The sequence below is a fragment of the Bos taurus genome, chromosome 4 (assembly GCF_002263795.3).
Source record: "Bos taurus isolate L1 Dominette 01449 registration number 42190680 breed Hereford chromosome 4, ARS-UCD2.0, whole genome shotgun sequence".
Taxonomy (NCBI): Eukaryota; Metazoa; Chordata; class Mammalia; order Artiodactyla; family Bovidae; genus Bos; species Bos taurus.
The window spans coordinates 16,115,059-16,141,948 of record NC_037331.1 but is presented as its reverse complement, the minus strand read 5'-3'; the positions used below and the strand labels follow the sequence as shown (position 1 = coordinate 16,141,948).

At 37.8% G+C, this 26,890-nt stretch overlaps 1 protein-coding gene across 4 annotated transcripts in view; it reads right to left on the bottom strand.

Moving 5' to 3' along the window:
• GLCCI1 (glucocorticoid induced 1) overlaps positions 1 to 26,890 on the bottom strand; it is a 106,765-nt gene that overhangs the window by 16,268 nt on the left and 63,607 nt on the right. For 2 of the 4 annotated variants that reach the window (XM_024990990.2, XM_059885797.1), the window contains exons 4-6: positions 12,862 to 12,978; positions 6,997 to 7,149; positions 2,391 to 2,601 (exon numbers count right to left, since the gene is read on the bottom strand). In XM_024990990.2, the coding sequence (XP_024846758.1) occupies positions 2,391 to 2,601; positions 6,997 to 7,149; positions 12,862 to 12,978 (481 nt within the window). The remainder of the gene's footprint in view (positions 1 to 2,390; positions 2,602 to 6,996; positions 7,150 to 12,861; positions 12,979 to 26,890) is intronic. The other 2 variants (XM_059885796.1, XM_024990991.2) reach the window with 2 other exon arrangements.

Here is a 26,890-nt window from a genome sequence, read left to right as displayed (position 1 = left end):
TCCTAATACATCTCCCTTTAGGTTCAGCATCTCAATTACCCATAGGATTATACTTAGAAGAAAACAAAACTCCAGAATTTACTGCCTAGCCTTATATCACTGTTATTTTTACTTTTCCTTTTAACCCAACTACAAGTGCTAATAAGTAGCAAAAGTGATCTGCAGTTATCCTTTTTACTGGTATAACAAAAAATACAGGTTTTGGAATCAATCAAACAATATTTGCTTTACCATTTATCACCTGTGCATCCTAAAACAAGATATGACTATTAACCTTCAAAACAAACCCTGCTACTACAAGCAAGGTGTCTTCTTGTTTATTATGAAACATCCATATTAAAAATGTGAGGAATTGATTCAAGTGTCTGCTGTGGTAGGACGCCTTAGTGTATTGGAAGTTCCCTAGTCTGACATTCTTTGAAACAGACATTCCAGTTGAAGCAGAGAGATGCCTAACTAAGGTTCTGCTTTCAATACATTCTTAATGGAGGAAGAGAACTCCAAGGTTTCCAGTAAGGCAAGGGTGAAATGAAAATGGAGAAGCACTGATATCCACCCACAGAAATAAAAGCAGACGACGAAGTCCAAGGGAGCTTCCCTCTAAAATCTAAGCAGAGAGTCAGGTATAATGATGACTGAAATAAGCCAGACCAAAAGAACACAGACTGCATCATTTCATTTCTGTGAAATCCAGTAATGGGGAAAAATTAGGCTACAGTGATGGAGAAGAGAACAGTGGTTACTTCCAGGCGGAGAGCAGAAGGATTCTTTTTGGAAAGGGAGCTAAGGAGCCTTCTGGGATGCAAAATATGTTCTGTATCTTGATCCCAAGAGGTAGCTGCATGAGTGCAAACGTGTAAAACTTCAGGGGGCTTAGCACTTAATATTTGGGCACTTTAAATGCATTAATATCTCAAAACAAAATGAGGGGACTGGGGGTCAAGCCAGGACAAGGCCCATAAAATCCTGTAAGATTTAGTAAACTTTATTTTTTTCATGTTTTTAAAATTTTGTTGCCTATGATCTGTTTTTCTGTGGTGACAAGCAGTAAATGTGTTACAGAGGAAGTGCAGTATTCCTTTGTAAGTAGCTAGGAAGGTGGCGGTTGGGCAGTCTTTGGGACCGTCTGTGACTCAGGGTCCAGAAATTGAAAAAAGAGAGTGAACACTGGCAGTTAAGTGCCTGACACGAGGACAGGAGGACACGGGCAGTGAGGGCCTGACAGGAGGACAGGAGGACACGGGCAGTGAGGGCCTGACAGGAGGACACGGGCGCTGAGGGCCTGACTGAGGACAGGAGGACACGGGCGCTGAGGGCCTGACTGAGGACAGGAGGACACGGGCAGTGAGGGCCTGACAGGAGGACAGGAGGACACGGGCAGTGAGGGCCTGACAGGAGGACACGGGCGCTGAGGGCCTGACTGAGGACAGGAGGACACGGGCGCTGAGGGCCTGACTGAGGACAGGAGGACACGGGCGCTGAGGGCCTGACTGAGGACAGGAGGACACGGGCGCTGAGGGCCTGACTGAGGACAGGAGGACACGGGCGCTGAGAGCCTGACAGGAGGACACGGGCAGTGAGGGCCTGACAGGAGGACAGGAGGACACGGGTGGTGAGGGCCTGACAGGAGGACACAGGCGGTAAGGGCCTGACTGAGGACAGGAGGACACAGGCGGTGAGGGCCTGACAGGAGGACACGGGCAGTGAGGGCCTGACAGGAGGACAGGAGGACACGGGTGGTGAGGGCCTGACAGGAGGACACAGGCGGTAAGGGCCTGACTGAGGACAGGAGGACACAGGCGGTGAGGGCCTGACTGAGGACAGGAGGACATGGGTGGTAAGGGCCTGACAGGCAATAAGCCCCATGGGTTCTGCACTCTTATTGGTGTTAATAATTCATCTATATACCATAATATAATCTGTGATGTGCTACAGGTACTTGTTAAACTTTATCTTACTTGGTTAAAAATATCCTCATTTTCCAACAGAATTTTTAGAAATTATTTCCTTTCAAATTAATCTTATTAGGAAATCTAACCTCAGGCACGAGAACCCTAAAGTCTACCATAACCATCCTTAACTCTGGACAATACCGAGGAAAAAACTGTGTGTTGTATTATGTGAAGCTGTCCACACTCATTTTATAGCTTTCATTAACTGTTAGAACCACGCGCTGTGCTCCTCTGACACATTTATGGAAGATGTTTGCGAAAGTCACAAAGAAGGGGGTACGTGAAACCAATGAACAAACAAACCTAGATCCACCGATCCTTTACAGTCCCACCATTCAACAAAAGAAAAAAGGTGATGTAATGGTCTAAGACAAAGGAAGTATAATGAGCAAGGCCCTGTAACACACCCGCTACCTAAGTGGATGATCCCATCCTCACCTTTATCACGATCATAGAGTAAATCTTCTGTTGAGCAGGGGCTGCCGTCCTGGGATTCCGGGGGACAGAAGGGAGAGACACAGGGTGAGTGACTGCTGCAGCTGCTGCTGCGCTCCTGCACAGAGGGCGTCTGTGTGTCGATGCTTCGAGTGCTGCTGCTCCGGTAGTGAGCAGGGAGGGGGGCTCTCCGACCATCGGGGATGTCCAAAGGCTGGAAGAGCAGCAACCGTCACACAGTCAGTGACGGTTCATACACTTCATCGTACAGAAAGCACATGCTGTTTCTTTTGATTTTACTTTTCACTATTATTGCCAGCATAGCTGATTCTTCAGAGAATAAAGATACCTATCTTAGGTCATCATTTCTGCCAGTTACCTATACCTCCCAGGAATACTCCTCTAGGACAGGGGCGTCTTTTAACACTGGATCCTAACTGTGCCTGGCAGACAGCAGACACTCAATAAACATTTATCCAAAGAAATTAGTCAAACTGCTCCAGAAACCACTTTGACTTGCTAATAAGAAAAGAGAAATCTCATATTCACAGGTATGGATTTCCATTTTTCATTCTTTCTTTTTTTCCTTTTACAAGCCAGGAACAGGTTTTGCAGCTTACCCAAAGTGTCTAATAAACAGATTTATTCTAGTAGAACTGAATGGAGGATATTAATATAACTGAACAATTCTACTAATTTGGTATCCAACTGAGTAGGACTACTAATGGATTTTGCCTAGTTCTAATGCATTGTTCTGAGTGACAAAAATAAACAGAAATGAAATTATAATTGTAGACTCATATATGAATCATGTATTTTCAACCTAAGAAGACCCTAGACCTCATCAGTACAGGATCTTCACCAATAAAGAACTTATAGAGCTCCTGCTGACATGATCATTTAAATGGCATCAGAGCTTCTGACTCTTTCTACTCTGCTTCTGCTGTAAAGATGTATCTTACTCATCAGCAAGCTAACAAAGTGAGGTCAACAAATACAATGTATATATTAACCATTTACAGTATTTTTGTTATTATATAGACAAGGATGAAATGCTGGGGAAAAAGAACCAGTATATGCTTAGTTTATTTACAACTTATTTTCACTATTTACAGGCTATCAATCCTGAGGTTTGTCATTTCAGAGATTTTAGAAACATTTCAGAGATTTTAGATTTAGGAACATTTGTCAGATGGAAAATGAATTAAGGTACAACATGAGACTCAAAGAGTATCAGTTTTTTCTGTAACAAGTAAAGGCCAAAACCTAAAATGAAAACTTCATTTATCTATGCAAAGTTGCTAAACCAAAACTATACCATCTTTACAACCTGACAATGACCATGCTACTATAAAGAATATAGTCACTTATGGAACATTAATTCATTTTGTAACAAATAACAAAAGTAAAATTTTCCAACTTAGGAAAGAAATATTCCCAAAGATATATTAATTTACTTGGTCAAATGCTAAGAAAATAATTATTTTATTACATTATTTTCTTTTACTTAACTAAATTTAGATTTTAATTACAACTCTGCCCTAAATTCTAAGAAATCACTGGTGCAGGGTTTTTGTTTTTGTTTTTTTTGACAAGATTATATGATAGATGTGGGAGTTTCTCAGAACAATCCATCAGGAAAGATCATTTTGGAAAATACATGAGGCCTTTATGACAGAGATCTTTCTTAAAACTTGTATGTTTAAGTCGACAAAAATCTTACTTTAATAAAATGTCAATATTGGTAATCAGTAAAATAATAATTATCAATTTGTAATTTAAAAAGTTTAAGAACCTGAGTTATCTTTTATTCATGTCCTATTTGATAAACACAATTTTTCTGTAGTCCCACTTCTGAATCTGTAACTGGATAATATATATACCAATTTCCTTAACCAACTTCTGTTTTGTTGGGGAGAGGGTTCAGAGAATTAGAATAACAAGACAGATTTTAGAGGTTTACATATTTACACAAAATAATGATGGAAATTATAAAGGCTTAGAACAAAGGTCCGTCTAGTCAAGGCTATGGTTCTTCCTGTGGTCACGTATGGATGTGAGAGTTGGACTGTGAAGAAAGCTGAGCGCCAAAGAACTGATGCTTTTGAACTGTGGTGTTGGAGAAGACTCTTGAGAGTCCCTTGGACTGTAGGGAGATCCAACCAGTCCATTCTGAAGGAGATCAGCCCTGGGATTTCTTTGGAAGGAATAATGCTAAAGCTGAAACTCCAGGACTCTGGCCACCTCATGCGAAGAGCTGACTCATTAGAAAAGACTCTGATGCTGGGAGGGATTGGGGGCAGGAGGAGAAGGGGATGACAGAGGATGAGAGGTCTGGATGGCATCACTGACTCGATGGACGTGAGTCTGAGTGAACTCTGGGAGTTGGTGATGGACAGGGAGGCCTGGCGTGCTGCGATTCATGGGGTTGCAAAGAGTCGGACATGACTGAGCGACTGAACTGAACTAAACCGGAGAACATTTATATACTTAGGAAGCTACTGGCAGGCTCATCTGCCAAAATGATAACATTTTGATTTATTAAAACTTTGAGGCATGCTTAATCATAAATCTAAAAATTCTTAATATTTTAGTTATTACTATGTAGGTTACCCCAAAGTAATTCTGAAATATCTACTGTGAAATTAGAATATGACTTATTTAAAATCAGAATTACATGAGTATATTTAATTTTCTAATATCGTTTTGCTTAGCAGTTCTTAAAGAATTAGCAAATGTGACTGATTATCTCATCCTGAAAAAATTAGACCAATTTTACTTCCTTACATTACTGTTCTTGAATGTCACATAATGTATAAAGGAAACATTTTAATGGTATGCACAGCTAAGCTAAGAGCACAATTTCTAAAGGGTTCCTTTCTGGCCTAATGAATATAACGTAAAAATTTAACTCTTAGGGAGAGTAAAATGGCACAACCTTTTGGGATGGTAATTTTAGCAATATTAATCAAAATTTAAAATGTGCAAATGCTCTGACCTAGCAATTTCACTGCCTGGAAATTGTCTGCCAAGAGCACACCGTGTTTTCTAAAGCACTGCTTATGACAACAAAAATTGACAACAGTCTAAATGTCCACCAGTAGGGGACTTTTAAATTATGGTACATTCATATAATGATTCAACATATATTGGCATACAGGCACATATCTGGAAGAATATACAATAAATTATGATTAGTGCTCATATTTGCTAAGCAATATTGAAAGTTGGAAAAAGGTTTTTTCAATCAATTTTATAAATATAAAATTATGTGAATTTTGAGATGAACTCTAAATCAGTGTTTAAAACCTACATATTATTTGAAGGAATCAGATACACATTTGACATAAATCATATTTTAGTTCTAAAAAACCATCAGAGAGATAATTAAGCCAAAAGCTACTTGATGTTTTCTTTTGTTGAATATACCTTTAAAATGTGGTCAAATATAGGTTCATGTGCAGGAGTGTCCAGATTTCTATTCTGGGACAGAGATAGTTTATAAAGTATTTTTGATTAATTCAAATGGATGCAAGACTTAAATATATGTGAAAACTAACACCATAAAAGCCTAAGAGGAAAACACAAGACTAAATCATTGTGACCTTAGATTAGGCAATATTTTCTTAGATATGAACAGTGAAAAAGACAACCCACAGAATGGGAGGTATTTTCAAATCCTCTAATAAGGACTTCTTATCTAGAAAGTAAGAACTTTAGACTTTTTACATTTCAATAGTAAAAAGACAACCTAATTTTGACATGGGGCAAATGATCTAAATAGAGAGTTTTCCAAAGAAGATATACAGTGGTCAACACCATAATGAGGTACCACTTCACACCCATCAGAATGGCTATAATAAAAAAGGTAATTATAAGTGTTGCTTTAGATGGAGAAATCGGAACTTTCATACACTGCTGGTGGGGATGTAAAATGAAACAGAGTGGCAACTTTGGAAAACAATCTGGCAGTTTCTCAAAAGATTAATCAAAGAGTCACCATACTAGCAATTCCACTTCTAGGTATGTACTCAAGAGACATGAAAATATCACGTTCACCCAAAAACTTGTATATGAAGGTTTTTTCACAGCAGCATTATTTTTAACAGACAGAAAGTAGAAATAATACAAATGTTCATCAATTAATGACTGGATAATAAAATCTGTATGAGCGAATATTATTTGGCAGTAAAAAGGAATAAAAGTACAGATACATGCTACACTATAAATGAACCTTAGTTCAGCCTTAAAAACATTAGTCTGAGTGAAAAAGGCCTGATACAAGGGCCCTGTATTGCATGACTACCTTTACATGAAATATCTAGAACAGGCCAACTCACAGACCAAGTACGTTCGTGGTTGTCTCACTGGAGGAAAAGGAAGAGATGACTGCTGAGAAGTACGGAGTTTCTTTTGGGGGTGATGAAAAAGCTGTAAAGTTGATTGTGGTATTGACTGCGTAACTGTGAACATGCAAAAACCACTGTACACTTTTAATGGGTAAACTGTACGGTATGTGAATTATATCTAATAAAGCTGTAACAAAAAAGACTGAGATAGTTCACAGTATTAAAGAAAAAAGGGATTCAAATATCCCATATACCCTTACCTTGGACACATCCTCCTTCCCATTATTTTCTTTAATGAATACCTTTTCTAATTCGGGACTTATTCCTTCTACATTGCAGGGCACACGTGAAACAGATGATTTTGGCACAGATATATTTGACAGCGGCATAGGGACTGATCTTGATCCGGTAGCCTACAAAATACAAGGTAAGGTGGCATCGAATTATTTATGGATGAAGAAATTATGAACTAAAAAGCAAGGTAAATCTTAAAACAGAAACTCAGTGAGCAGTTATTTTGACATTTCAGATAACAATATAAATTCAGGTACACATACAGCAATTTAGGTTCCAGAGTAAGAAGGTAAAAATTACAGAGTCAAAATAACCCTTTATGGAAGTGTAAAGCTATAATTGTAAACTGTATACATTTTTTCAGCAGAATATCAGACAGAATCCTCTGTACTGTTTTTTCATTCATTTTTCTGTTTTTACTGAAAAAGCACAGTTGAAATCATGTAAACTGAGTATACCATGTGACTCTTCAGCTCTGCTCTATGCTTACGTGTGTGCGTGTTTAAACGATTTGTTCCCCACACTGTGACAATCCCCATCTAGTATTTTTCATTTATACTTTATCCACAATTTAAGAAAATCTTTTGGATTACTAAGTAGTATGGCAACAATATCATGATAAGTTCTACAACACTCACTTAACAGCTTTAAGGCTGTTTTCAAAAGTCCTTTGGAGGACTTGTAAAAATTAATACCCCTCATAGCTGTCCTGTGGGAGGTACCATAAAGTGGAAGTCAAGCCTGTTGATTCTCAAGGAACTTAACACAAAGGAAATTAAAAACATAAACATGAACAAGGAAAAAAGAAAAATAATATGGTCTGTACCTTAATCTGAATGGTTAAAGTTGATACATATGATTCACAATGAAGTAGACAGCTAGGCACTGATTAAATGAATATTTCCCACACATGCTATGCTCCTGCCATTTGTGAATTGCTGCCTGCAAATGTCCTTTGTCTTATATTAACATATGAGCTTTTTTCATATTGAAGTTGTAACTCTTTGTCATCCATTTGCTGTTTACTTTAGTATGAAATATCTTTCTTCCAGTACTTTCATGGTTTTTCATATTTAAATATTTAACCTATCTTGATTTATTTTTCTACATGTTATGAAGTAGTATTTTTTCCCACATGGTAATAAAACTGCCCCAACATTTCTCTTTGGATTCTACATTTGATTTCCTTAACGTGTTATCTGACAATCTCTATTCAGAGATCCACTTTAACTGCTATAATTTTACAACAATTACATTTTGCATTCTGGTATCCAGTAGGGAAAGCCTTTTCAAATTTTCTTTTTAACTGACATTACTTTTCCACATTAACATTGAAAATAACTTTTAAAGTAATAAAAAAATTCCTTTTACATTTCCATTGGAACTCAATTCATACATTAATTTTGGGCAAATGACTATTTGAAAAATACTGAGTCCTCCCATGTATGAATGACTTCCCATTTATCTCTATTTTATATTTCATATCCTCAATAAGGTCTTAAAGTTTGCATATTTCTTTTAAGTTTAATTCTGGGCATTTTATATTTTTCACCAGATATATACTAACATGCTATTTCTAGTTGTAACATAATAAGAAATATGTATTTGGTTTCCGCCCTTGGTTCCTGACACAAAGTTCCTGAATTCTTGTAATTTCCTGAGGGATGGGGGCATTAGGAGCATCTTGTGTTCAGATATTTGGTTTCTGACACCAATCCTGACAGATAGCTCCTAAACCCCTTGGAATTTCCTAAGTGATAGGACCAAGAGTCTTTCGTTGTAATGAGGTGACTCTTAGTGGGTTCCTGAATAGGTTCAGAATGGGGTGCTGGTCACTAAAAAGAACCCATGCCTGGAAGCTTGGAACTTCCAGTCCCACCTCTGGTGAGAGGAGAGGGAGCATGCCTGTGTGATGAAGCCTCCAAAAATGCCAGCACTGTGGGTCAGAGTTTCCAGGTTGGTGAACATATATCCATGTACCACAAGGGCAGTGCACACCAACTCCATGTCAGCAGAAATTCTTACATGTGAGTTACCGCCAGACTTTGCCCTGTGAACCTCCTCATCCTGCTGTTCATTTTGTTGTTCAGTCACTCAGTCATGTCTGACTCTTTGCAACCGCGTGGACTGCAGCACAGCAGGCTCCCCTGTCCTTCACCATCTGCTGGAGCTTGCTCAAACTCATGTCCATTGAGTCAGTGATGTCATCCAACAGTCTTGTCCTTTGTCCCCTTCTCCTCCTGCCTTCAGTCTTTCCCAGCATCAGGGTCTTTTCTAATGAGTTGGCTCTTCGCATTATGGGCCAAAGTATTGGAGCTTCAGCATCAATCCTTCCAATGAATATTGAGGATTGACTTCCTTTAGGATTGACTGGTTTGATCTCTTTGCAGTCCAATTTGATGCAGTCAAAAGCATCAATTCTTTGGCACTCAGCCTCCTTTATGGTCCAACTCTCACATCCGTACACGACTACTGGAAAAACCATAGCTTTGACTAGATGGACCTTTGTTGGCAAAGTAATGCTTCTGCTCTTTAATATGCTATCTAGGTATTTCATAGCTTTTCTTCCAAGGAGCAAGCATCTTTTAATTTCATGGCTGCAGTCCTTATCTGCAGTGATTTTGGAACCCAAGAAAATAAACTTTGTCACTATTTCCATTTTTTCCCCTTCTATTTGCCATGAAGTGATCGGACCAGATGCCATGATCTTTCTTTTTTGAATGTTGATTTTTAAGCCAGCTTTTTCACTCTCTTCTTTCACTTTCATCAAGAGGCTCTTTAGTTCTCTTCACTTTCTGCCATAAGGGTGGTGTCATCTGCATATCTGAGGTTATTGATATTTCCCCTTGCAATCTTGATTCCAGCTTGTGTTTCATCCATCCCAGCATTTTGCATGATGTACTCTGCATATAAGTTAAATAAGCAGGTGACAATATACAGCCTTGTCATTCTCCTTTCCCAATGTTGAACCAGTCCATTGGTCCATGTCCAGTTCTAACTGCTGCTTCCTGACATGCATACAGGTTCCGCAGGAAGCATGTAAGGTGACCACAGACAGGTATCAGACCTGCCTCCTAAGGTCTGATATTCCCTCTCTTGCAGAATTTTCCACAGTTTGTTGTGATCCACAGAGTCAAAGGCTTTAGCGTAATCAATGAAGCAGAAGTAGATGTTTTTCTGGAATTCTCTTGCTTTTTCTGTGATCCAATGCCTGTTGGCAATTTGATCTCTGGTTCCTCTGCCTTTTCTAAATCCAGCTTGAATATGTGGGCTTTCTTGGTTCACATACTGTTGAAGCCTAGCTTGGAGAATTTTGAGCATTACTTTGCTAGCATGCGAGATGAGTCCAAGTGTGTGGAAGTTTATTCTTTGGCATTGCCCTGTTCCAGTCCTGTGGCCACTGCTGAGTTTTCCAAATTTGCTCATCTGTATGGACCCGTTATATCCTTTGTAACAAACAGGTAAATGTATTTCTCTGAGTATTTTGACTCCTTACAGCAAGTTACTGAACCTGAAGACAGGGTTGTCAGAATCCCTTTATTACTGGTAGGTCAAAAGTACAGATGACAACCTGGAACTTTCAACTGGCATCTTACGAGGAGCAGTTTCATGGGGTGGAGTTCTTAATCTGTGGGGTTGGTGCTAACTGCAGGTAGTCAGTGTTGTAACTGAATTGTAGGATGCCTGGTTGGTGTCTGGAGAGTCGGAGAATTCATTAGTTGGTATGAAAAAAACCCCACGCGTTTGGTGTCAGGAATGTTGTAAGTAGAAGGAACAATATTTTACCTTTACTAGTGTAGGAGAAAATAATAGATTTTTATGTATTTATATCTTATCCATTTATTAAGTTCTCAATCTTTTTATTGTGAAAAATTATAATCATAATTAACAGAATAGGTGTACATAATCCAGCTCCAAAACTTAACATTCTCTAATCTTACTTCATCTAAACATCTACTTGGTTTTTTTCTTGGAGTATTAACACACATTCTAGACTTCATATTTCATCTGTAAGTATTTCAGTATGTATAGCAAGATAATTATTTTTAGACATAACCACAATGCCAAAAAAATCAATGTAAATTGGGAACAAGTGTATAAATCTTTTCTTGTTAATCAGTAAGTCAATAGATATACAGGAAAGGTGCTTGAAATAAACAAGTAAGAATGAATGGTATGTTAATTCTATCAGATTAAGAAGAAAAAAAGGAAGGTATATGTGAATTTTCTCTTGAAATGTCTGCAATGTTCGTTTTACAGCTCTGATGAAGTGTAACTGGCGTACAATAAAATGCTCCCATTTTAAGTATGCAATTCTTTGAGCTTTGTAAATATATACAGTCATCCAGTTATCAGTATAATCACATTTTAGAAACTTCTGTCATCCAAAAAAATGTCTCTAGGGCTTTTCTACAGTCAGCTTTTCTAATACTTTTCAAAAAGGCAACATTTTGCCTTTTTGAAGATGTAAGGTAATGTAGCCTTTTGCTTCTGACTTCTTTAACTGGCATGATGTTTTGAGATTCAGCCAAGTTGTCATAAATACCATCAGTTCCTTCTTTTTAAAACTGCTGAATAGTATTACACTGTATGGATGTATGAAGTGCTGTTTATCTATTCACCAATTCAGGGATATTTGCTGCTTTCCATATTTTGAGTTTTATAAATGCTGCTGCCATGAACATTGATATAGATGTCTCTGTGTAGACATTATGTTTTATTTCTCATGAACAGATACCAAAGAGTAGAATTCCTGAGCTGTATGGTCAGTGTACGTTAACTTCTTCAGAAAATGCCAAACTTCTTTCCAAAGTAGCTGTACCATTTTGTGTTCCCACCAGCAATGTGTAGTTGTCATGATTGTTTCACATCCTCATCAATACTTGGTATTGCCATTTTCCATTTCATCTTATCGTTAGTTTTAATAGTTTTAACAAATTCACTTTAATTTTCTAAATATACAACAATATCACAAATAGTGATAACATTCCTTTTTCTTACTGCTCTGTCTAGAACCTCTAAACTACTAGCAAATAACATCAATAATTACAGACATTTATGACTTAACTTTTATTTTTAACAGAAATACTTTCAGTACTTTACTGTTAGGATCTCACCACATTTGCAGGTAGTTACATTAGGAAGTATTCTATTTTAAAATAAGTTCTTATCACATATGGATACTGAGTTTTTATCAAGTGTTATGCAGCATCTGCTTTGACTTTCTAATGCAATGAACTAACAATGCATTTCCTAATGCTGAATCATCCTTACATTTGTGAAAAACCCCTAATTAAAAAATTTTTTGATATGCAACTTGGGTTGCTTCTGCTATATTACTATATTTGATTTACTAAAATTTACATTAGTATTTGTAAGTCAATTTAGAATATCATTTCCTAAATTTTGTTCCATAGGATCTACCAGTACAAGTTTGGCAGGATGGGGGGACAAAAACACTAATTCTCAATTTCTTCATAAGTAAAGTGGGGTAAAATATACAAAGCGACACAGAGATAGATGGGTTAAGGTACTATTAGAAGATTAAATAAGAAAATGCCCAGAGTTGCTTAGTCAGTGAATGAGCTAGGATTTCAGTCCAGGACAGTATAAATCATCCTTGAAACCATTACACTCTGTTATGTCTATTATTAAAAGATTATACATATGGCTAAAACAAAAACAAACATTTTTTTATAAAAAAACACTGTAATTTAATCAAGTTAGAGATGTACATTAATTTTTTTTTAATCCTAAAAGGATGGATTCTTCCTTACAATGAACCCTTTGAAAGGAATTATTCCAATCTGGATAGCGAGTTGTTAGCCTACCTGAGTGTGACTGATGGCTATGTGGTTGCCATGGAGAGGTGACTGCCGATCTTTCTCCTTACTGTGCCGACTGCTCTGCTTACTACGTTGTAGTTGCTGCCTCAGTTTGGCAATCTGCTTTGGGGAGAGGGAAAGAGAAGGAAGAAGAGAACAAAAGTGAATACCAAGCTTTAAGCATTTATTTTTTTAAGTTTGGATATTAAAAAATAAAAATTTTATCAAAGATCTCAAGAAGAGATATTTCATTACAATGATTTATTCTCCAATTTTTGATAGTTGAAACCACTGAAAATAAGAATATGTGCTACAAATGCTTCACTTATACAATTTAAATAGTGTTGTTGGTAAATACATTGACTAAATTTCCCCAGATTATTTCATATTTTACCTTTGTAACACCAGAGACATCTTCCCTTCTAAGCATTTTTTCTAAGGTGTAAAACTAGTATTTCATATGCCTACTGATTAAAGTCAAACCCAATCTCTTAATATATAGGGATCACATTAGTTTCTAAGTTCCCATCTTATACAAACAAAATTGATCTGGTATACTAATTTCTGAACATTAAAAAAAAAAACAAAATCCCATGGTGTAAATCCTTATGGCATTTAGCATTAGTTACTTGAATTTAACATCTTACTATGTATTACTTTTAGTCACAAAATTTTTATTTTCCAGCTTTTTTGAGATATAAGTGACATGTAACATTGTGTAAGTTAAGGTGTACAACATGTTGATTTCATGCTATTGTATATTGCAGAATGATGCTACTATAGCATAATAGCTCTACCCCATTACATAATTTGAGATTTATTCTCTTAGCAGCTTTGAAGTAATAACACTATTACTAACTGTAATCAAAATTCTATACTTTAGGTCCCCAGAACTCATCCATCTTGTAACTGAAAGTGTGCACCCTGTGGCTACTCCCCATTTCCTTTCCCCTTCAGTCGCTAGCAACCACCAATCAACCCTCAGTTTCTTTGAGTTTGGCTTTTCTTCTCTGGTATCACAAAGAAGTGATACCATACCATATTTGTCTTTCTCTAACTGATTTACTTCACTTAGCATAATGCCCTCAAGGTTCATCTATATTGTTTACAAAGGCAGGATTTCCTTCTTCCTCATTGCTGAATATATATGCCACATCTTTATCCACTTATTCACTGACAGACACTTGGCTATAGTGACATACATTTAAAAACAAATATAACTTAGGTATTTTCCTAAATGGAACAGTAATACTCCAAGGCTTAAAAGAAAAGTCATTTCTATAATATGGCTTGGAATTCATCAAACTATTAATATATTTTAGGTGCTATACAATCGTCTTAAACTGTGCCAGACCAGGAGGAAAACTTGAGCATTTTCAAAGGGAATCATTAGCAATTTGGGGCAAGTTACTTAATATTTTCCTTGCAGATGATGACATGAATCAATTAGTAGGTACTCCTTGAACACCTACAATGAGCCCAATTTTATGTTACTTACAAGGCAAAGTGCCAGTACAAAGTAAAGTCTGTAAAATATATTGATTTTCTCTAAGAGATGTTAGCAAAATGCTTACCTTGAATAACCATGGCAATAAAAAGCAAAATAGACAGTTGCTATTAAAGCCTATAAATGTTTAAGGGGAAAAGCATATGGGTTGCTGGGAAAATTTATTTTTACCTGTGGCAAACAGAAGAGAAGCAGCATGGAAGAAAATAGAGAACCTAAAAGAAAATCTGTATTTTTCATTTTAAGTAAGATCCTTAGTCTCCCCTAGTGTTTTGAAACTCTTTGTAGCTTTAAGGACATCACATACGATTTCCTTACAAAGGTATACAAATAAGATTATCTGTGTTAATATTTGTGTTCCTTGCTCTCTGTTGAAATGACATCATTTTCTTCTAGAGAATATTAATTTTCATGAGAAAAGGAATCAAAATTAGTTGGTAATCATTATAAATCAAGCCAGACTATGATAAAAGATAAATAGAATTTCAAATTGTACAAGTTATTTCATTAGGACAGGGGTATAAAATTAAGTGTTTTCTGAGTATTAATGATGTTTTAGTGGTGTTTCACGGAGAAGGCAATGTACTCTTGCCTGGAAAATCCCATGGACGGAGGAGCCTGGTAGGATGCGGTTCATGGGGTCATGAAGAGTCAGACATGACTGAGCGACTTCACTTTCACTTTTCACTTTCATGCACTGGAGAAGGAAATGGCTACCCACTCCAGTGTTTCTGCCCGGAGAATCCCAGGGACGGGGGCGCCTGGTGGGCTGCTGTCTATGGGGTCGCACAGAGTCGGACACGACTAAAGTGACTTAGCAGCAGTGGTGTTTCAAAACTGGCTTTTTAAAGAGCTTGTAGAAAAGAGCCCATAATGCTTACAGATTAATCAAAGAAGTGTGTACTTTTTCATTTTTAAAATAATCTTTAAAAAAATAAATAAAAATAATCTGAAAACTGATCAATCCTAATCACTCTGTTTTTAAAGGGCTTTGAGATATCATAATAAACCAGAAGCTTTTTTCTTTAACATACCACTCTTTAACATAATGATACACACCCTACTTTGCTTGGAATACCAACTTAGACTATGCAACCTTATAGTTTCCACATAATACTGTTTATCTCTGGATTATAACATAGTTATGCTTTTGTTTACAAATTAGAGATTAGAGTAAAAGGAAAGCCCATCTTACTAGATATATAATCAAAACATTACAACTCTTACTCAGGAACCATGTAGAATGAAAGCAGGGTATAATAAATCTTCCTTTGCTTCAGAATATAAGAGACTCCCGTGTTTCCTTACACGACATTCAGAAGAGTGGCTTATGTATATAACAACTGCAAATATTCTTGCCTTCCATACTTTCACTTAGAATTCTCCTTCTCTTCTCCCTTGGATGCTCAAGAGCCCATGGTTATCCAAAACCATCTCTTCTCCCTAACCTCAGTACTAGTAGACACAAAGGAATCTCTGGGAGGAAGGCGCCAATGTGTGTGTTAGTTACTCAGTTGTGTCCGATTATTTGCGACCCCATAGACTGTAGCCCGCCAGGCTCTTCTGTCCATGGAATTCTCCAGGCACAAATACTGTAGTGGGCTGCCATTCCCTTCTCCAGGGGATCGTCCCGACCCAGGGATTGAACCCAAGTCTCCTGCACTGCAGGCAGATTCTTTACCATCTGAGCTACCAGGGAAGCCCCAGGAAGGGGCTGAGGAAGTTGTAATTTCCGATCTAGTCATACACACCCTCCTGCCTAAGGCACCCTCTCTAGTCAATCTCACGTTCCAATGTATTGCACAAAGCTCTTGGTTCTCACTTCAGTGAGTCTATTCACCCTGGTTGCTGCTGCTAAGTCGCTTCAGTCGTGTCCAACTCTGTGCAACCCCAGAGACAGCAGCCCACCAGGCTCCCCCGTCCCTGGGATTCTCCAGGCAAGAACACTGGAGTGGGTTGCCATTTCCTTCTCCAATGCATGAAAGTGAAAAGTGAAAGTGAAAGTGAAGTCATGTCTGACCCTCATTGACCCCACAGACTGCAGCCTTCCAGGCTCCTCCGTCCATGGGATTTTCCAGGCAAGAGTACTGGAGTGGGGTGCCACTGCCTTCTCCGATTCACCCTGGTTACTACAGTGAAACTCGCATACAACCTTCCTTTATAAAGGGAACCCTGAGTTATACTAACTGGATTTCTTAAACTATAGATGAATCTTACTTGTGTTTCTAAATATTCATTAGCAATGCTTAAGAAAAAATTAAGAATGGACCTTGAGGGGATTATACTAAGTGAAATAAGTCAGACAAAGAAAGTTAAATACTGTATGAGCTCACTCTGAAAATAAACAACAACAACAAAAAAAACAACTCAGAGAACAGCTTCCTGGTTGCCAGGGGCAGAAAATGGGTGAGAACGGTCGAAGTATACAAGCATCCAGTTATAAGATAAGTAAATTTTGGAGTGTAATGGATAGCATAGTGACTGTAGTTAATAACACTCTATTGTATATTTGACAGTTTCTATGAGAATAGATCTGAAAAGTTCCTATCTACACATACAAAAATTATAAAATTATGAGGTGACAGATGTGTTTACTAACCTTCTTGTGGTACACTTTACAATATATACATATATCAAATTGTTATGCTGCATATCCCGTAAACTTGTATGATGTTATATGTCAATTATATCTCAATAAAACTTAAAAAAAATTAAGAGGGAAGGAGAGAGGAGCATTCTCTAAACATGAAAGGGATCTTAAGCACATGTACTCTGACATTTTAAAAAGTTAGAGAATAAACCCCAAGGTCACAAAGAAGAAATAATAATTGTAGGGAGAAGAAGTATCATAAATATTCACTAAGAAATGACTAAAATATTTGTGGAATTAGATAAAGAAAAATCAGAGACTGGTCCCACTTAAAATCTAAGAACTGGGAACATATTTTACTGTACATTTTTGGAAACCTGGTCATATCACCCTTGTTTATTTGTAATTTTTGTCCTGATAGTTCTCCCATATTGTTAACACATTAAAAAAAAAACACACAAAAAAAAACCCTAAACTCTAAGCCTCAAAATACTAGTCAATTATTTTTGCCTCAGGTACTGAAAAGGAAGGGACGGAGGGTGATATTTCTCAGAATGAATTCTATTCTATAGTAGGCAGGGAATTGAGAAATCTTAACCAGACTAAGTAGATGCAGTAGGAACGGAAGCAAGATCCAAAGGAAAAAATGAGATGAGAGCTAGATTAACACCAGGAAAACGGCACTTTGCCACTCGTATTTATATTATAAAATGAAATCTTTTCTATTTTGTTCTCATTCATTTCTCAATAAAAACATATGAGATAAATGCTATTATTATCCTCACTTTACAGGTGAGGAAACTGAGGGGTGGGAAGGTTAGTTTGTTGAAAGCCATTCAATTAAGTGGTGAAACAAGTACATGAACTTAGGGAAGTGGAATTCCAGAGTTTGCTCTTTTAATCACTATTCTATATTGCCTGAAGAATCAAATTAATAACTCACAAGGAGAGAAAGAATCTTACAAAAAGTAAGACAGATAGGAAAACATACAAATGACAACAGCTGAGCTGTTAAAAGACCAAAAACAATTACTAACGATATTAATCCAACAAAATTTCCTGAATATATAGCTTGAGAAGTTGTAAATCTCAAGCTGTTATTCCCTTTTATACGAAAAAAGAGAATACATGACAAACTTGAGTGCTTACAAAGATCAGTGTCTCAAAAGAAAGGTTCTGCAGTATGAAAACAGTTTACATACTATATCCTTTGACAGTGTTCAAAGGAATTTAAAATGCAACAGTACCTACTGTAACACTAACATAAAATTTAAAACTTTTACTTAACATAAATATGAGCAAATCATGCTGTTTTCCTTTTTTCTTTCATTTTCCAAAAGACAAATGCTAATGAAATAACTGGGGCTTCCCTGGTAGCTCAGATGGTAAAGAATCTGCCTGTAATGCAGGAGACCCAGGTTGGATCCCTGGGTCAGGAAGACAGTCTGGAAGGGAGAAGGGAATGACAGCCCACTCCAGTATTCTTGCCCGGAGAATTCCATGGACAGAGGAGCCCGGTGGACGACAGTGGGACAGGGCTATTCAGTCCTCTGATACCCAAATGCACACACAGAGGCATATGTGTGTACAAACTGCATCTATAAAGAATACACAGATGTGTAAGCACACGCATATGAATAGGGGCTGTCACCTGCACACACATCACTGGTACACATGCTGCCCACGTGCAGACTCACAGAAACCCCCACCCCAGAACAAAGAAATAGATATTTCCAAACACAGATTTATCTCCACAGATATAGCTAGCTTTGGGACACTTTAGTTTTTGATACAGAAATTTATTTACCAATAAGGTATATCTGCCAATAGAGGAATGCTGACAATAATACCATTGAGAAAAAAGTTCATAAAACAACTAGATTGCACAGATATACTGTAACCGCTCTACAGATGAGGAAGCACTTTAAAAAGTAAAGTATCTTTCCCAAGGTAACACAACTAATAAACGGCAGACCCAGTCCTTTAGCCTTTAGTTCCTAACCTCTATTAGCTACCAGTGCTGCTGAAAGTAGTACTACATTAGTGTTCACAAATAACCACTAATACCTCGCTATGTATTGGCTCATAATTGCAACCACTTCGCAAAGTAACTTCCTTTCTTAATGCTAGAGATATTGCAAGATGTGAAATTGCAGTAAAGATGAACAAAAATTTGATGTAGCAACAAAAATTTGATGTAGCAATTAACTGACTACATACTAACTTACTGATACAGTTCTTTTTCAATAAGCAGTTTGATGACCCTAAACACCATTCTTATTGGTCCAATTTTAAATAATGAAAATATGACATCTTTACAATTCAATATAATTTGAACTCAGAATTTACTTACTGGATGAGTATTTGTGCTTTTAAGGTTTTACCACATAATAGAAATTCTTCAGAATGTTGTCTTTTAGGTCCAGAGAAAATATTACTGCAATTATTTTCCTCTAGTATGGTATGATAAAACAATTCTTTTTAAATAGCAAAAGTTAACAGAACATTAGGGCAGTTATACTCTTAGTAATGAGTATGAGGAAACTTTTATTTTTCTTACTGAAAAAAGAAAGACCCCAACAATATCTGTTAATCACTATTTGATCAGAAACAAGAAATGTCCCTAATCATTTCACTTAGAGAAAAACTATCCCAAGCAGTAAGAGAGTTATTGATGAGATAAAGAAGCAACCTATGATTTTTTTCTTATATCCACTGAAGAACTTAAAAATACTCACTTTTTAAACTTATCTTTATCAAAGTCAGAAACAATGTAAAAGAGTCAAAACAACGAATATAGTAATATTATTTATACTCTGGGAATGTCACCCTCTGGGATAAAGATAGGTTTACTTACTCCTTACTATTAATATAAAAACAGTGGATTCTCCAAGTTCTGTTTCTCTCCTGTAATGTGATCTATTATTTGTGCAGGCATCCACTCAGACCCTCTCCATCACCCCACTGGGGTTTACAGGAACTAATGCAAACTCAATAGTCTTGTTACTTGCTATGCTGTGAATAATAAAGTCCATTATCTCTAAACCATGAGCCTCATGGCTTCTGCTAGTGTCCATGAACTAGTAAAAGGTTAACTTATTAGGCTATCAATAGAAAAAATAAAATCCAAGATGTGAACCAGTGTATTTCCTCTTCTGCCTCAAATGAAGAGAAAGGAGTTTTAATGGAACATCTTGGAAAGACTGATGTTCCTCACAGATAAAAGGACACGACAGACTGGAATCTGACTCCCACTCCTGATACCGATAATGCTGAGCTAGGATGATGGAGATTTACTGTTGCATCAGAGTCAGCCTCAACTCCCGGCTATTAATCAGATTTTTTAAACGTGCGAGTTTCTCAGTAACCATCTGGGAAATCTGAAAGTGAGAGTCCCAATGGAGGGCTGGCTTAGGTTCTACCTAGGAGGGCTACCCCAAAGGGTAAACAGAGCTCAACACTGGAGAAACTGAACATTATTTCTAGAATTCTAGAGTCTTAGGAGAAAGTAAGCTAGAATCATAGGAAAGAGATTCAGCAACAAGAGATGTCCAAAGAACCCAAGAAATTTCAAAAGAAAGTCAGTTTCAAAAATCTGTCAAGACCAGGCAATAGAAAGGTACCTTATAACAGTACGAGCAAGTAGGAACATTTCTGTTCCCCTTATCTCCCCATAGGCCTTCCCTGGTGGTTCAGATGCTAAGAATCTGCCTGCAGTGCAGGAGACATGGGTTTGATCCCTGGGTCAGGAAGATCCCCTGGAGGAGGGCATGGCTACCCACTCCAATATTCTTGCCTGGAGAATCCCATGGATAGAGGAGGCTGGAGACCTACAGTTCATGGTGTCACAGAGTCAGACACGACTGAGCAACTAATACAACACTACCACTCCACCTCTCCCTTAAGCTCCAACTCCAGAGGCTCAGACGCAGTAGCTATGGAGTTAGGACAAAGGTAAGCAAAAAAGACAAACGGAGCTCAGGTTCCCTTCCCCCAGGAAGCCACTCAGGGGTAGTATGTCCTAGCTAGAAGAGGAGCGACCACAACCGTGAAATAAGGAGGAGCTTTCCAAGAGACTGGAATGCATGCTCACTTAAAGGAATCACAGGAGTGTAAGAGCTTCTAGTTTTGCACTGAACTTCTCTCACCAAATAAAGGACAGTGAGAGTTAATATAAAGTCCTTTTATTATCCCATAAAGCCTTCGTTTCCTTTCCTAATATGTAATTAAGCTCTTTAAAAAGTAGATTTTAACCTACTGTTTCTTTTGAAATTCTACATGCTTTTACACAATTTTGAGCATACAGTCTTATGCATTTGATGCTAATCCATGAACAAATGCATTGCCACTATAGGCTGATAATGTATACTAAAAAATATCTTTAAATTTTTCCTTTTTTCTCTTTTACCTCTATTAAATGTATACAAATCAAGTACCATAAAAATAGAAATAGTCACAGATGTAGAAAACAAACACAGTTACCAGGGGAGAAAGTGGGGTGAGGGGGATAAATTGGAAGACTGGGATTGACATAGACACATTACTATATAAAATAGATAACTAACAAGGACGTACCCAGTAGCCCAGGGAGTCTTCTCAATATTCTGTAAAGAACGATATGGGCAGAGAATCTGGAAATGAGTAGACGTATGTATGTGCATGACATTCACCTTGCGGCGTGGTAGAAACCAACACAACACTGTAAATCAACTCTACAGGCCGCGCGGCACAACCCATCACTACATTGTACCCGGCTGTCAGTTACAGGTCCTGATATATGAGCTGATAATCTGGTTCCCGGTTTTTTCATAGGTAATCTGCTTTTTTCTAATTGCAAGAATGAGTATGTGTGTGTGTGCTTGATCTACAACTCACCAGACCTAGAAGTGGAAATTTTTGTTTTGTTTATCCTCCAAGGAATTGGTGGGCTTTTTCAATCTAAAGACCCACGTCACTCTCCAAATCCAGCATATTGTCAAACTTTAAGGAATATCTCTTCCCTGATACCTACTATTCTTACCTTTGGAAACTCCTTACTCAGTCTGTTTTCCATGTTTCTTAACTTCTCTTTCATATTTTTAACCTCTATCTTTCTAAAAATTATTTTTTATTGAAGTATAATTGATTTACAATGTTGTAGTAGTTTCTGGTATATAACAAAGTGTTAAGCTGTAGATCTATCTATTCTTTTTCATTGTTTTTCCATTATGGTCTACTACAGGATATTGAATATAGCGTGCTGTGCTATACAGTAGGTCCTTGTTGGTATCTACTTCGTATATAATCACTTGTACCTGCTAATCCTAAACTCCTAATTTATCTCCCCCACCTAGTCTCTTTCTCCTTTGGTAACCGTAAGTTTGTTTTCCATGTCTGTGAGTTTGCTTCTGTTTTGTAAATAAGTTCATTTGTATCTTATTTCCCTGGTGGCTCAGAGGGTAAAGCGTCTGCCTACAATGCAGGAGACCTGGGTTCAGTCCCTGGGTCGGGAAGATCCCTTGGAGAAGGAAATGGCAACCCACTCCAGTACTCTTGCCTGAAAAATCCCATGGACGGAGAAGCCTGGTAGGCTACAGTCCATGGGCTTGCAAAGAGTCGGACATGACTGAGCGACTTCACAGTGTGTGAGTGACATCATATGGTCTTTCTGACTTACTTCACTTAGTATGATAATCTTTAGGTCCATCCATGTTGCTGTAAATGGCATTAATTCATTCTTTTTATGGCTGAGTAAAGCTTTATCTAGTGCTGCTATGAACATATGGGTGCATGTATCTTTTTGGATTAGAGTTTTTGTTTTTTTCTGGATATATGCCCAGGAGTGGGGTTGTTGAGTCATATGGTAGCTCTATTTTTAGTTTTTTACGGAACCTCCATACTGTTTTCCATAGTGGCTGTACCAATTCACATTCCCACCAACATCACACACAGGAGCATTTCCTTTCCTCCATACCCTCTCCAGCATTTACTGTTCGTAGATTTTTTAATGATAGACATTCAAACTGTCAATTTCTGTCTTTTTATTTTATATTCTAGATGATTTGCTCATCCAGACTTTCTCATTTGAGACTTTTGATTCACTAATTCTCAATTCTGCTATGTCAACTTAATCCACTGAAGAGTTTACTTTCAGTTTCACCAACTTCTCAGTTTCACCAATATGCCTTGGAAAGGACCCTTTATCATTCTGCCTATTCTTACTTCTCTTCTCATTGCGAGTTACTGTTTCATTTGAAATTCTTAAATATCCTAAGTTCTTTTTGGGGATTGTGTTATTTTCCCAGATATACCCCATTTAATGTATCCACTCTCTCTTATAGCAATACATTTCCTTACATACCCTAAAACACTTACTTGCAAGTTCTCTGTATGTGGGAGTTTTATCCTTTATAAACTCTTTACTCTCTGTCTTGCTCACAGTTCAACTGATAAAAAATCTGCTTTATTGCCATATTATTTCATGGTTGCTCAAGACTATGGTGTTTCAAAGGTGCATAGCTTCAGAGCAAGCCTTAAATCAGGAAGACTGGGGCTGTGCCCCCATGTGAGTACAGCTCTATTCCAGACACCATACCCACGCACAGCATATGGTTACTATTTCAATTTTTTTACAGATGTTCTTTTTATACAACACCAACAGTGTCAGGTGAAGTTACTTCAGATCTAGTTTTACTGTTTAGACACATGGTCCTAGTTCCCTGCTTTAAGCATATAGCCCAGTTTCAATCTCCCATTTGCAAGACACATTTTACCCTCTAAAAAGGTGGTGTTGTTCAGTTGCCCAGTCGTGTCTGACTCTTTGTGACCCTATGGACTACAGCACGCCAGGCCTCCCTGTCCCTCACAATCTCCTGAAGTTTGCCCAAATTCATGTTCATTGCATCAGTGATGCCATCCAGCCATTTCATCCTCTGATGCCTACCCTATTCTCCTGCCCTCAATCTTTTCCAGCATCAGGGACTTTTCCAATGAGTCAACAGTTTGCATCAGATGACCAAAATACTAGAGTTTCAGCTTCAGCATCAGTCCTTCCAACAAGTACTCAGGGTTGATTTCCCTTAAGATTGACTGCTTTGATCTCCTTGCTGTCCTAGCAACACTCAGGAGTCTTCTCCAGCACCATCGTTTGAAGGCATCAATTCTTCGGTGCTCCTTCCAGCTGTCACAACCATATGTGACCACTGGGAAGACCAAAGACCTTTGTCGGCAGAATAATGTCTCTGCTTTTAAACACATAGTCTAGGTTTGTCATGCTTTCCTGCCAAGAAGCGAATGTCTTCTAATTTCATAGCTGCAGTCACCATCTGCAGTGATTTTTGAGCCCAAGAAGAGGAAGTCTGTCACTACTTCCACCTTTTCCCCCTCTATTTGCCATGAAGTAATAGGGCTGGAAGTCATGATATTAGTTTTTTTTTAATATTTAGTTTTAAGCCAGCTCTTTCACTCTCTTCCTTCACCCTTATCAAGAGGCTCTTTAGTTCTTCTTTGCTTTCGGCCATTAAGGTGGTGTCATCCATACGTCTGAGGTTGTTTATGTTTCTCCCACCTATCTTGACTGCAGCTTGTAACTCATCCAGCTCGGCATTTTGTTCATGACGTGCTCAGCATACAGATTAAACAAACAGGGTGACAGCGGACAGCCCTGCCAAACTCCTTTCTCAATCTTGAACCAATCAGTTGTTCCATCCAGGGTTCTAACTGTTGCTTCTTGACCCGCATACAGGTTTCTCAAGAGACAGGTAAAATGGTCTGGTATTCCCATCTCCTTAAAATGTGTAGTAATCTACAATTTCTTAAATTTGGCTCAACTCAGAGAAATCTGGCCAACACGATCCAGATTTCTATGAGTCAGATAACATCAGCATCTACTCATCATTAAGGATTTCCCTTCTATTCATGGTCTGTAGGGGGTTCTCTTGTCTTAAATGTAGCTAAAATATATTTAGGTATTTCTTTGAACATTTTTCACATTGTAGTCTTATAAGCTTGGAGCAAAGCAGAAGTAGACTATACAGGTGCTTTCACTGACGTTGAAGTCAGAAATCCAGATGCAGACTATCTGAGGTGGGGAGCATATCTCTGACTCAGGAAGAATGGATGTGATACAGCTGAATTTGATACCAGGACAAGGAAGCAGGTCAAAGTTATTTTAAAAAAAAAAACAACAAATTTTAGTAGCATATAATTTTAAAAATATTACTGTTTCAATAACATTAATAGTTTTGGCTTTCGTAATTTCCTCAGATTCCAGTTTTGTCATCTTTTATAAGTATTAATATTTTATGTAGTCTTTACCCATATACTCATTTTCCAGGCTCAGTTATATAAAATCTACCATGAATATACCATGCAAAGCCTACTAGTCTTTTATGTCTATTCCTCTTTTTTTTTTTAATCTTTACTGAAGTGTAATTTACATTGCCTTAACTTCATCCATTGTAAGGGTAAAATTAAATAAGTTGTAATCACTTTGTAGAGTTGCACAAAGTAATCACGAATCAATTTTTAGGACTTTTTCATCACCCCCCATATTTGCTTTGAGTCTATTTACAGCCAATCACCACTGCCTCCACCCTAGCCCCAGCCACATGCAACCGCTAATGGGCTTTATTTCCTCTATAGATTTGCCCTTTCTGGCATTTCAATATAAATGAAACCATATAATATGTAATCTTATTCATCTGGCTTCTTTCACTTAGCAGGGAGTGGCAAGCTACAGTCTGCAGGCCAAATCTAGGATGCCACATGTTTTCGTAAATACAATTTATTGGAACATAATCACACTCCATACTGTCTATGGCAGCTTTCACCTACAGCAGTGGAGCTGAGCAGCTGCAGCAGAGGCTCTGTGACCCACACACCATAAAATAGTTACTATCTGGCTTTTCATAGAAAAACAAAATGTGCTGACTCTTGACTTAGTAAAACGTTTTTGAAGTTCATTCCCACTGTAGCATGTATCAGAATTCATCACAGTGTTCCTTTTTATTGCTGAACAGTCTGGTATTGCATGAATATATGACATTTTCTTTATCCATTTACCAAACAATGGCTATTTTTATTATTTTTTTTTTTAGAGGTGTTTTCAAGACTCTTATAGAGTCCCAGAAATAGAATTGCTGGGCTATATGCTAAATTTCTGATGAAGTTTTTATTCATTCATTTTTGGCTACACGGATTCTTGCTGCTGTGCAGGCTTTTCCCCAGCTGCAGCGCGGGGCGGCCACTGTCTGCCTCGGTGCACAGCTTCTCCTTGCGGAGGCGCCTCTCGTTGTGGGCACAGGTTCCAGGTGCAGGAGCCTCTTCAGTAGGTGCAGCACGCAGGCTCAGGGATTGTGGCTCATGGGCTCCAGAGCACAGGCTCAACAGTGTGGCACACAGGCTTACTTGCTGAATGTGAGATCTCTTTGGATCAGGGATTGAACCTGTGTCCCCTATACTGGCGGGCAGATTCTTAACCACTGGACCACCAGGGAAGTATCTCTGATTATCTTTTAAGGAAACTGTCAAAACTGTTTTTCAAAGTTGGGTGTAACATTTTATTTTCCGAACAATGTTGACGGTCCCGGATGCTCTTCATTCTTGCCATCACTTGGTGTTATCTGTCATTTAAATTACAGTCACTGTAGTAGTGTGTAGTTGTATCCTGAGGTTTAAATCTACGCTTGCCTAATGTCAAATGATGTTGACTACCTTTTCATGTGGTAATTTACCATCCATACATCTTTGATGAGAAATTTCTATCAAAGTATCTTACCCTTTTTTTAATGGGCTGTCTTCTTATTGATTTTTAAGAGTTCTTTATATATTTTGGATGTAAGTCCTATATCAGATATTTCTGTCTGGTTTTGTCTTTTCATCCTTTTAGTCATGTAGTGTAAATGTTCATTTAAATGAAGTTCAATTTTTTTTCTTTTATGGCCTTACTACTGGTACTG